The sequence below is a fragment of the Anabrus simplex genome, chromosome 3, assembly GCF_040414725.1.
Source record: "Anabrus simplex isolate iqAnaSimp1 chromosome 3, ASM4041472v1, whole genome shotgun sequence".
Classification (NCBI taxonomy): domain Eukaryota; kingdom Metazoa; phylum Arthropoda; class Insecta; order Orthoptera; family Tettigoniidae; genus Anabrus; species Anabrus simplex.
Window position 1 is genome coordinate 413531854 of NC_090267.1, and position 12443 is coordinate 413544296.

A 12443-nucleotide genomic window follows, 5' to 3' on the forward strand; every position below is an offset into this window, starting at 1 on the left:
AGGCGCTGAGAATAAATACATAAATACAGAAAACGAATATAAAAAGAGTAACCAAGTGAAATTCCAAATATTCTGCAAGATGGAATCGTTGTCTTGTTGATAAACATAAGTGTGTCATCTGCAGAATAAATATTCTTTAGCCCATAATTGATTGGTAAAATGAACACATTTTTACTATTGGGGAATTCATATGATGTACATTTCTACATCTAGCGACGTGAAATATTATTTTCTGGCGTTACGAATATGAAAAGATATGAGAGCAATTTTGAAGAGTGAAATAATTTTTTTTCATTCTTCACGTTGCACCGACACAGGATAGGTCTTACGGCGAAGATGGTATAGGAGAAGGGTAAGGGTGGGAAGAAAGTGACCGTGATTTTAATTAAGGTACAGCCCCAGCATTTGCCTGGTGTGAAAATAGAAAACCACGGAAAGTAATCTTCAGAGCTGCCGACAGGCTCGAACCAGTGTTGCCAACACGGTGGTTTTTCCCACTAAATCTAGGTAGTTTTACTCTTCGTCAGTGGGTAAATTTTAACACACGGTGGGCAGTGAGAAATCTAGTCTTTTTCATGCTTATGTCGGTGGATATTTTGGTGGTTTTTCCAATCTTCTAATCCCCCCACAAGGCCTCTGTTCGGCATAGCAGGTGAGACGCCTGGGCGAGGTACTGGTCCTCCTTCTCGGTTGTATCGTCCACGAAATGTCACGTTCCATGATACTGCAGTTGAGGCGGTAGTGGTTGGATCCCTGGCTGAGTTCGAGGGAAAAACCAACCCTGGAGGGTAAACGAATTAAATAATAATAACACAAAGTAATTTTTCAATGAGATAAAGTTAGAAACATGTCGTAACAATAGAGTCCAAGTGTCCTACTGACAGAATGTATTAAATGTCTTATGATACAAATACAGTCGAGTCTCGCAATCTCAACCTAATATAGACTGAGAGGATGTTGAGTTTCCGAAATGTCGAGTTTTTCGTAATAAGGGGTGGATTATTCACAACTCATAATATTTTACTGCATATTACTCTAATAAAAGTTTTAGCACAATACAGGACGCAAAAAATTAAAAATTAAGAAAAGAACTTGCATACAAAACTGAAGAAACGACTAGTTATTTATAGGGAAACATGTCGTGATGCTTGACTGTCTCTTGCATTCATTTCGTCTTCGTGCAGCTTCGTCACATAGTTGACGGAGAAAAAAAAATGTTCAGAGCAGATGCACATTGCTTCATCTTGTAACTCAGCACTCCCTGAGCGGTCTGTAGTCCTTCACTGCGAGTCAACTTTTCCATTGTCTTCCATGTGTTCGTCTTCTAATTCATAATTTTTATCTTCGTTTCCTTCCACTGGTGCAACTATTTCACTATCTAAAAGTTCACAGTTTTTATCCTGTATCATTCATTTTCCAACAGTACCGTCCTGCTTCACGGATAAACGGTTAGCCTTTGGTCACAAGGGCCCCGGGTTTGATTCCCGGCAGGGTCAGGAATTTAAATCATCATTGGTTAATTCCACTGACAGGGGGGGGGGGCTGGGTGTATGTGTCGTCTTTAGCATCACTTCATCCTTATCATGATGCGCAGGTCGTCTACGGGAGTCAAATCAAAAGACCTGCCTGCACCTGGCGAGGTGAACATGTCCTCGGACACTCCCGGCACGAAAAACCATACGCCATTGCATTTCCGACATCACCACCGGTAACTTCTTCGCAGCCTGGAATTGTCTTTATTAAGTCCGCTATTTAGAGCCTCCGTGGCACAAGCAGCAGTGCGCCGGCCTCTCAGCGCTGGATTCCGTGGTTCAAATTCCGGTCAGTCCATGTGAGATTTGTGCTGGACATAGCGGAGGCGGGACTCCGGTTTTCCCTGTCATATTTCATTCCAGCAACACTTTACAATATAATTTCATTTCATCTGTCAGTCATTAATCACTGCTCCATAGGAGTGCGACAGGCTTCGGCAGCCGGCACAATTTCTATCCTCTCCGGTAGATTCATGCATTCTATTCTTAACCCAATCGAATGACTGAAAACAGACTGTTGTTTTTCATTTTCAAGTCCACTATTTCACAATTTTTGGTCTCTTTCCTGCTATCTTGAAACTCGTTTCCAGAATGGTCCAGCAATTTTCTTACATGTCTAGTTTCTTTAGGTTAGTTCCTCCACGGCGAAGACAACAGAAGGCCGTGCGCGTAGAGGCGCGCGGCTGTGAGCTTGCATCCGGGAGATAGTAGGTTCGAATCCCACTATCGGCAGCCCTGAAGATGGTTTTCCGTGGTTTCCCATTTTCACACCAGGCAAATGCTGGGGCTGTACCTTAATTAAGGCCACGGCCGCTTCCTTCCAACTCCTAGGCCTTTTCTATCCCATCGTCGCCATAAGACCTATCGGTGTCGGTGCGACGTAAAGCCCCTAGCAAAAAAAAAAAAGAACAACAGAAGAAAGAAGTGTACGTCTATATCTCTTCTTCAGTGCTTCTAAAATGTCCCGGTCCATTGGTTGACACACCAAAGTCACGTTAGGAGGAAAATAACGTGATTCTTATAATATGTGGACCAGCAAAAATTATTTGGCGATTAATAAACGAAAAACTAATGCTCGTCAAGTTGTCGAGTTATAGGGAATAAAGTTAGCGGGATTCTACTGCACCTTAAAAACTTATTTCGCACAATTTCAATCAAATGAATTTCATCTTTGTAAAATGGATTACAAATTATTGCTGAATATTCTAATATTAATCCTACTGATTTAATGTCGGCTACAACATGACCATTACATCTAGATGGCGTTCAGTGATAATTTTGGTGCTAATCACTGCGTGTTTTCAATTAATATTGATTTCATATATGCGAGGGTTTGGAGAGCATCAATATTTGCGTCGATGCCCATATGTTAATGTTTTAATGTTGTTAACAAGGGACAGATTCTGTGTTGAGTTTGAATGCTCCGAGTGATTTATTTATTATTTGTTTAGCGTATGGCTTTTAGTACCGGGAGTGTCCGAGGATATGTTGGGCTTGCCTGGTGCAGGTCTTTATACCCGTATCAGAATTATACCGATAAAAAAATCAGGGATTCTCTTCGTGTTACCTTATGAATGATGGTGCAATCGGATTGGCAGAAACAATTTTTTTTATTTTCGAGAAAATGAAGTTACTTTGTTACTTCCGAGCGCGCGTGAAATTGACGAACTTGTATTTGCTACGCCAGAGAGCCAGCCGCTACCTGTTGCTGTGCGTCAGAGGAGTGAAGGGAAGGGGGGGGGGGGGCGGGAGGGAGGGAAAATGGAAGTTAGAGACAGAGGTAATGCTCGACACACTACACATCCTGAACAGTAGTGATGTGTTGCGAATGGAGTCGCGAAGAGTCGATTCCATATGTCTGAGGAATCGGGTACCCAATTCCTGAATCGATTCCGAGAAAATGGTAACACCATCTAATAATGCACATACGTAAACATGTGCAACACGAATGTGTTCTGTAATGTGAGTTCGTTTTATAAATTAAATAAAAGAAAGTAATGACGTGTGGTCTCCGTAGCGGCCTGGTGCAGGTCTTTTGATGTCACGCCCGTAGACGACACATACACCCAATCCCCAGGCCAGGGGAATTAACCAATTATGGTTAAAATTCACGACGCTGCCCGGAATCGAACCAGGCACCCCTGTGACAAAAGGTGAGCACGCTAACCATTTAGCCATGGAGCCGGACAACAAATGAAAATAAAAAGTAGGCTTACATCGCACGGGTGTCTCACCTTGTGCACCTCTTTCTATAGTACTGTACTCAGCTCAGTTGTATATTTTATTTTATATTTTATTTATTTTAATTTATTTTACACGGACATGGATAGACGTTAACAATACAATATTCTAATACAGTTACTATATACGTAACTAATATAGTGAAATATAGCAATGGTCACCTGTTTCAGATGAGCTGTCCACTAAAGTTTTACTCAGCTTCTCATGCTCTTTTGCCTCTTTCTTCAATTTGAATTTCCTGCAATTTCAATTGCTGAAGTTGCAGCTTTTGCAGTTAAAGCAGTGACAAACCTTTTGTTTCGTTTGTTTCATTGGGCTTCAGCCTTCTTTTTCACAACTGACCTAACATATGACTTTATTGTAGGTATGGCTTTGGAAACTGATATTTGATATGGTCATATTCGGTGATAAATTAACGTCACTTTGCTCGTTTTCAAGACCAGGACTGGTCGCTTCGGTTGCTGAATCTCGTTTGGCACTTACTTAAGCACTTCCTGGCACTTTACCGAACCCGGGATTTTTTTGTTTGCAAAGCAATGGGAAAAACCTTTACTTTAATCGGTTTATTGCCGGTTACATTTATGTCCGGTATTTTTTGACTGGCACTTCATATTTACGAATAATTTACTCAACTGAGCGACACTAACGTTTTTATCCGTTACATGGTCGTATTGCGCCGCAATATTGTTCCAAGCATTAATTTTTCTTGCAATACCTTAGGCATTCTAGATTTTACAAGAACGTGTGTTCTGATAATAATTTAAGAAATATTTGTTTGTTTCCATAATTCTTATCACAGTCTCACCTCCATTCGACGACAGTACCTTGCTTGTTTTCCGGGTAGAGCGGATACAACTACCTACACTTGGATCCTGTTTGTTCACTTCAAAAATCGTGGACGATAATTCTAGGCACTGGATTCTACTACGTAGATTCTACTGTTTATTCACTTCATTCCTTGCGTGTCACATTGCCACATCCATATCCGTCACTCGAGGGTATTCTGCAACTACTCTGTCGAGCCTGTGCTGCGGGTGGCATGGTTCGCAGGCGTCCTTAACTGATTGAAAGGTAACGAAGCAGCGCGTGAAGTAAAGACGAGGCAATCCAGTATCACTTTATAGAACCTTGATGTTTTGGGTTTTACGATTAGAGCCAGACTCAGAATCAGAAAATAAGCCATATGCCTTTCATGCTGTTGTCCTCATAGCAATTAGGGATCCGCAAGGATATTGAGACACCATTCACATTCAACCTCATGTTAATACATTCAAAGTGTTACAGATCACAAATTTCTTTTGACATAAATATGTCTTAGGACTGGTGGTCACCCGAAAATTTGTGCAACAAAATGTGTGACATGATGTTATCTAGTGCTACACAGGCCATGGATAAAGAGAGCTGCACAGACTGTGGATCTATGTTATCAAGGCCATCTATCAATACTTCACAACACAACCTGCACGGTTTCTAGGTAACATCGCGTCACACATTTTACTGAAAGACATGGTCGATGACCTAGTTATTAGTCCCCTTTAAACAACTTTGCTTTTCTCAAAGGGAAATTTAATAAAGATATTTTTGGCGTTTCCTTTGGTTATAACTGATGTAGGCTATTGCATTATACATAAATTTGTTGAGGGATTCTGGATACTTGTGGTCACCTGCAATTTCAGGCTAATAATAATAATAATAATAATAATAATAATAATAATAATAATAATAATAATAATAAAATAATGACCGGGCGAGTTGGCCGTGCTTTTAGGCACTCACAGCTGTGAGCTTGAATTTGGGAGATAGTAGATTAGAACCCCACTCTAAGCAACCCTGAAGATGGTTTTCCGTGGTTTCCCATTTAGCACCAGGCAATTGCTGGGGATGTACGTTAATTAAAGCCATGGCCACTTCCTTCCCACTCCTATGCATTTCCTATCCCATCGCCGCCATAAAACCTATCTGCGTCGGTGCGACGTAAAACAAATTGTAATTAAAAAAGTACTTTAATGTTTCAACGTCCATTAACGGCTGTCATAGTCTCTTCAGTGCCGAAGGTTATCCCTTAGCAGAAGTCATAAAACCAGACTTGAACGCTGAAACCTGTATAAGGAAGACGTTGTGATCATCAGAGGGCATGTTATTGTCATAGTTGTAGAACAACGTACGACTATATAATGTAGACTTACGTATTTGCTGGGCTTCTGCTAGAAATCCGCCTCCACAGTCAACTCCTCCAGCCGTGAGCTCATCCGAGAAGAATTCGAGCAGCAGATACTGCCCTGAGGACGCTACAGGGTGGCCTGGAACTTGATTCCCAGTCAGCAGCGCGATCAGAGTAGCAGAAAGGCCGTTGCCATCACGCACTTTTAGCCACTGAGAGGCGCACGGCAGTCGCAGGTAGTGCATGCTCAGGTGGATGATATGGCCTTCGTTCGCCTGAAAATTAAAAACATCTGTATTATGTACATGTTGCATAGAAATGTAGGTATAGACCAAGGATAGGCCGACAGAAATTGTAATTGTTTATTCCTAACCCTCAACAAATATCTAAATTGGGCATTTTGATGAGCTGTCATCAAATTTCACATTTATAGGGACACTGACGTTAGCAGCATTGACTTGCTTCTGTTCAAAGGTATATATATCTAATTTACATGCTAATTTTGCTCATGATGAAAGCCAAAAATACATAAAACGTACACCTTTATTATAGGCCGTAAATGAAATGGCGTATGGCTTTTAGTGCCGGGAGTGTCCGAGGACAAGTTCGGCTCGCCAGGTGCAGGTCTTTTGATTTGACGCCCGTAGGCGACCTGCATGTCGTGATGAAGATGAAATGATGATGAAGACGAAACATACACCCAGCCCTTGTGTCAGCGAAATTAACCAATTGTGGTTAAAATTCCCGGCCCTACCGGGAATCGAACCCGGGACTCCTGTGGCCAAAGGCCAGCACGCTAACCATTCAGCCATGGAGCCGGACATTATAGGCCGTTATACCTTTGAGCGTTCAGTCTGCAAGCCTCTGAGAATTTACTAAACGCTGCCACAATCATCTATTTGTAACTAGTTCTATGGCCACGTTTAGTTCTATAATTATTATATATATTCAAATTGTTAGAAAATGAGTCCAACAATCGTCGTCGTGTTCTCCCTCTACTTCTCTTACCTTCCATAACACAGTCCAATATTTTACTACGTAACCTCTTCTCCTGAAATCGCCTCACATGACCCCACCATCGAAGCCAGTTTATGCGTACTGAATTTATTCCCAACTTAGTCTTTATTTCCTCATTCCGGGTACTCTCCTGCCATTGTTTCCACCTGTTTGTCATCATCATCATCATCATCATCTGTTTACCCTCCACGTTCGGTTTTTCCCTCGGACTGAGCGAGGGATCCCACCTCTACCGCCTCAAGGGCAGTGTCCTGGAGCTTCAGACTCTTGGTCGAGGGATACAACTGGGGAGTATGACCAGTACCTCGCCCAGGCAGCCTCACCTGCTATGCTGAACAGGGGCCTTGTGGAGGGATGGGAAGACTGGAAAGGATAGGCAAGGAAGAGGGAAGGAAGCGGACGTGGCCTTAAGTTAGGTACCATCCCGGCATTCGCCTGGAGGAGAAGTGGGAAACCACGGAAAACCACTTCCAGGATGGCTGAGGTGGGAATCGAACCCACCTCTACTCAGTTGACCTCCCGAGGCTGAGTGGACCCCGTTCCAGCCCTCGTACCACTTTTCAAATTTCGTGGTAGAGCCGGGAATCGAACCCGGGCCTCCGGGGGTAGCAGCTAATTACGCTAACCACTACACCACAGAGGCGGACCCACCTGTTTGTACCAGCAATAATTCTCGCTACTTTCATGTCTGTTACTTCTAACTTATGAATAAGATATCCTAAGTTCACCCACATTTCACTCCCGTACAGCAAAGTTGGTATCAAAACAGACCGATGTAAAGATAGTTTCGTCTGGGAGCTGACTTCCTTCTTACAGAATACTGTTGATCGCAACTGCGAGCTCACCGCATTAGCTTTACTGCACTTTGATTCAATTTCACTATACAACCATGCTGGAAGAACACACATCCTAAATACTTGAAATTATCTACCTGTTCCAGCTCTGTGGCCCCAATTCAACATTCAGTTCTCATGGATTTCTTACCTACTGACATCATTTTAGTCTTGGAAATGCTTATTTTCTTAATATCATATTCATTGCACCTATTTTCAACTTCCAAGGTACTAGAAGGCAAGTTTTCGGTACAATCCATTGAGGCAAAGTCGTCAGCATAGCCCAGGCTGCTTACTACATTTCCACCTAACTGAATCCCTCCCTGCCACTTTATGTCATTCAGCAGATGATCCATATCAACTATGAACAACAAAGGTGAAAGATTACAGCCTTGTCTAACCCCTGTAAGTACTATGAACCAATAACTCATGCTACTATCAATTCTCTCTGCAGTCCAATTGTCAACCAAAATGCCTTTGATTGATTTTAATAATCTACCCAGTACGGCGAATATATTTTCCCTCGATACTCTGTCATATGATTTCTCTATATCTACGAAACATAAACGTAACTGTCTATTCCTTTCGTAGAAATTTTCAATTACCTGGCGCATACTGAAAATCTGATCCTGAAAGCCCCTCTGTGGTCTGAAACCGCACTGGTTTTTATCAAAATTCCTCTCAACCACATCGCACCCTACACTCCAAGATACCAGTGAATACTTGGCCTAAAAACAACCAAACTCCATGGCACTACAGCCCTGAAAGGCCTTGGCCTACAAGTGACCGCTGCTCAGCACGAAGGCCTGCAGATTACGAGGTGTCGTGTGGTTAACACGACGAAACCTCTCGGCCGTTATTCTTGGCTTTCTAGACCAAGGCCGCTATGTCGCCGTCAAATAGCTCCTCAATTCTAATCACGTAGGCTGAGTGGACCTCGAATCAGCCCTCAGATCCAAGTAAAAATGTCTGACCTAACCGGGAATCGAACCCGGGGCCTCCGAGTAAAATAGAGGCACGCTACCCCTACACCGTGAGGCCGGCGAATGGTTTACCTGGTATATTAATCAGTGAGATACCTGGATAGTTTTAGTAATACTTCCTGTTCCCTTCTTTAAAGATAGGTGCAATTAGTGCCTTTATCCAATCTAAAAGTACCTTACCAACACTCCATGCTAAAATTATTACTCTATGAAATCATTCTTTTCCACTTCATCAAGCGTAATTTCACCAACATCATTGTCCTCCTCCCCATGAGCTCGTGAGCTCGGTTGTTCGCGACGTCACCGGGAAGATTTCCTTTACGTTGAGAAGATTTTCAAAATATTCCTTCCACCTGTCCAGTGATTCCCTGCGATCTATTATGATTTAATCTGACTCAGTGCAATTTCATTTCCTTTTCCCTCCCTTCTTAAGATTCTTTATTAGTGACCATTATTACTGCTCTATCTAGCCTTTCCATGTTATTGTCAAAATCTACCCACGACTTCTTTTTGATTCAATTTTATTCGCTCTGTTTCTTTCACCTACGTACAATTCCCTGTATGCATCAGTCCTTGTTTGGAGCCATTTCTATAGATCTGTATGAAAGACGGCCTGTTTGGCGCTGCTTTATATCTTTGATGACGGAGTGGTAGTGCAACAGACAAGAAAGAAAGCGGTCTCCAGTATGATCTTAATTGTGGATTTCTTTTTTAGATCAGCGAACGTGGAAATTCCCTACAAATATAAATCTTGTATTTTAACAGGTGAGCTGTCATCGACGCATGTATATCTCAGTGCTGGAGAAAAAAAGGCATATGTTGCTTGGAGAAGTTATTCTATGATCAATCCTTAATCTAAGTTGATGCAGTTATTCAAGCCCCCTATCCTGCGAAATTTATGAAGTCTCTATAAACTACGCTACCCTACAAGATATCCTCTGGCAGCATCCTGGTATTAATATTTTATTTGGAAATATAATGTCTTGTAATAACTGAGCCAATTAAGAAATTTAAGCAAATATATCAGGAGAATATTACAAATAAACATTATGTCAGTAACGTACCTGTATAAGCCAGAAGGTTCGTCCTGGACAGCTCTTGGAGGAAGTGGCTACGAGGCGACGAGGTTTGGCGAAGCCGAGATGAACCACACATCCACAACGGCATCCCGGGCCCACTTCAGCCTGCACCTCTGGGCGGTCTGCTACCTCCTGATCGTCTTCAGGCACGGATCGTGGACAGTCCCAGGTACCGGTGCCAACTCCACAGTGCTGCGTCTCCAAAGACGGACCCTGTCCACAACATATGTTGAATAATGAAGAAAGGCAGCATATATACTAAGAAGTAGATCCTTTGTTATAACCTCGAGAGAGATGCAGATTTTGTACAATAATAATAATAATAATAATAATAATAATAATAATAATAATAATAATAATAATAATAATAATAATAATAATAATAATAATAATTGTACCTGGCGGTACACCTCCACGCCGCGAATTCAAATATTGCGCCAGTTGAAACCTCTCTACAGGAGAAAGTCTGAACTTTAACAAACTGTATTAACTCAACGGTTTCTCGGAAGATGTCACTACTGTAAATTTGGTAATCTTGAAGTGTTCTGAACTGTGTCTATTTTGATTTGTGTTTGTTTGCTCCGTATCAAGAAGTTTGAACATTCTCTAACAGATGTCGCTACCCAAAACTATGGTAACACACTCTGGTGCAATGGGATGAACTTTCTTGAAGAAATATTGTATTCCTAAGTTTTATTTTTACTAAATTTTGTTTTGTGGTTTGTGGGTTGGCAATATAAATCCTTTCCTTCCGCCAGTTTTGAAATTAGCCAATCATAAATTTCTGTAATTAATTTCCCACCAATAAGGTGTTTCTTCATCGTCTTGTGTATTAGTTTTTGCTGGTAGCCAATAAAAGTTTGTGGGCGGGTTGTTATCATTCATGAAAGGTCTCGAATGTTCCACGAGGGTATACAAACTGCTGATTTTCTTGTCTCGGTGCCACTTCAGTAACATCTTTCTCAGTGTGTGAATATATAGCAGGGGGCGGGAAGCGCCTCTTTCTTCAAGCAGCAGCTCATCTACAAGGTAATGGCCTGTTAACATCTTCATTTCTTGCTAGCTCAGCAGTCTACTCTCGGGGAGGGTTCGAAACGTTTAATATGTAACCAATTCCTTTAAAATGTAAATTAACTTTTCTGTGTGTGTAAAAACTTCATGTCTCTTTTACTGTAAAGCGGGGATAGAGAGTGCTTCACCCTCTCGAACTCCCCTTCATTTTGAAATTGAGGTGACTACGTTTTCATAACCGTTTCTTCTCTTCCTTATGAATTAAAGTTTTCTCATACGTGTCACCTCCCTTGCTTGGGATTAGCCCCTGTATATCGGCCTAGAGCCACTTAGGTTTTAAAAAGTGTATTAGGAGTGCAAACTACGCCTCCAGTCAATTGGGTATTTTGGGCCATGTAATTAACCTGTTTCTTTTCTGTGTAGGCCCAGTAGGTTGGGTACATGATACCCCTGTGTAAATTTGTAAGTTGTGCCTGCAGGCAAGCGATTGTAAAAGTCGAGGATGTCTTAAATAGGCTCGAGTAACTGGGAGCCGGTTCGCTTGTTTCAAATTAGGTTTTGAGTGTCTCTTGAAGGCCGGAATGTATTTGGTGAGAGCAAGTGCTCTTTGATTTCAGGGGAATTCTGCCCTAGGTGGTCTGGTTGAATATTGGTAAAGTGGAGCATGGAGCTCATTAATTATTTACCCGGGGCTTGAACCCCAGCAATGTAATTTATTAACTTGTTTTCCTGCTACTTGGTACCTGTTTCTCTGTTGTTGTTATTTGTTGATTCTGAAAAGAAAATATAACCTTTGTTAAAGTTTTAAATTAACTTTAATTTGGTAGTTGAGACCCATTCCACCCGCACCTTCTTTCACCTCTGCTGTTCAACAGATACCTCGGAACAATAATAATTGATGCAGTGAATGCCCCTGAACGACCGGGAAGGCTGGTCTAAGAGACAAAGAGAAGGCGGAGAGAAACATTCTTCGCAAGATAATGGGTCCACAGATTGTAATAATAATGTTCTTTCCTTTGCGTTCCACTAACTACTTTTACGGTTTTCGGAAACGCCGAGGTACCGGAATTTAGTCCCACAGGAGTTCATTTTACGTGCCAGTAAATCATCCGACACGAGGCTGACGTAATTTAGCACCTTAAAATACCACCAGACTGAGTCAGGATCGAACCTGCCAAGTTGGGGTCAGAAGGCCAGCGCCTCAACCGTCTGAACCACTCAACCTGGCCCAAAATTTATAAATGGGCAATATAGGTTAAGGGGACATGAAGATCTGTATCCGGAAAATGAACGACTTGTAGAGACTATTAGTAAAATAAGACTAAAATTTTATGGGCACCTCTTCAGATTGGATGGAAAGTGATGGACAAAACAAATCTTTCAGATATTTGATGACCGAGCTCGATAGCTGCAGTCACTTAAGTGCGGCCAGTATCCAGTATTCGGGAGACAGTAGGTTCGAACCCCACTATCGGCAGCCCTGAAGATGGTTTTTCGTGGTTTCCCATTTTCACACCAGGCGAATGCTGGGGCTGTACCTTAATTAAGGCCAGGGCCGCTTCCTTCTCACTCCTAGCCATTTCCTG

General features: G+C 42.0%; 1 protein-coding gene across 1 annotated transcript in view; it reads right to left on the reverse strand.

Annotated features, from left to right (window-relative positions):
• gogo (golden goal) overlaps nt 1-12443 on the reverse strand; it is a 325542-nt gene that overhangs the window by 56240 nt on the left and 256859 nt on the right. The window contains exons 8-9 of the mRNA XM_068226859.1: nt 9832-10059; nt 5960-6209 (exon numbers count right to left, since the gene is read on the reverse strand). Of these exons, the coding sequence (XP_068082960.1) occupies nt 5960-6209; nt 9832-10059 (478 nt within the window). The remainder of the gene's footprint in view (nt 1-5959; nt 6210-9831; nt 10060-12443) is intronic.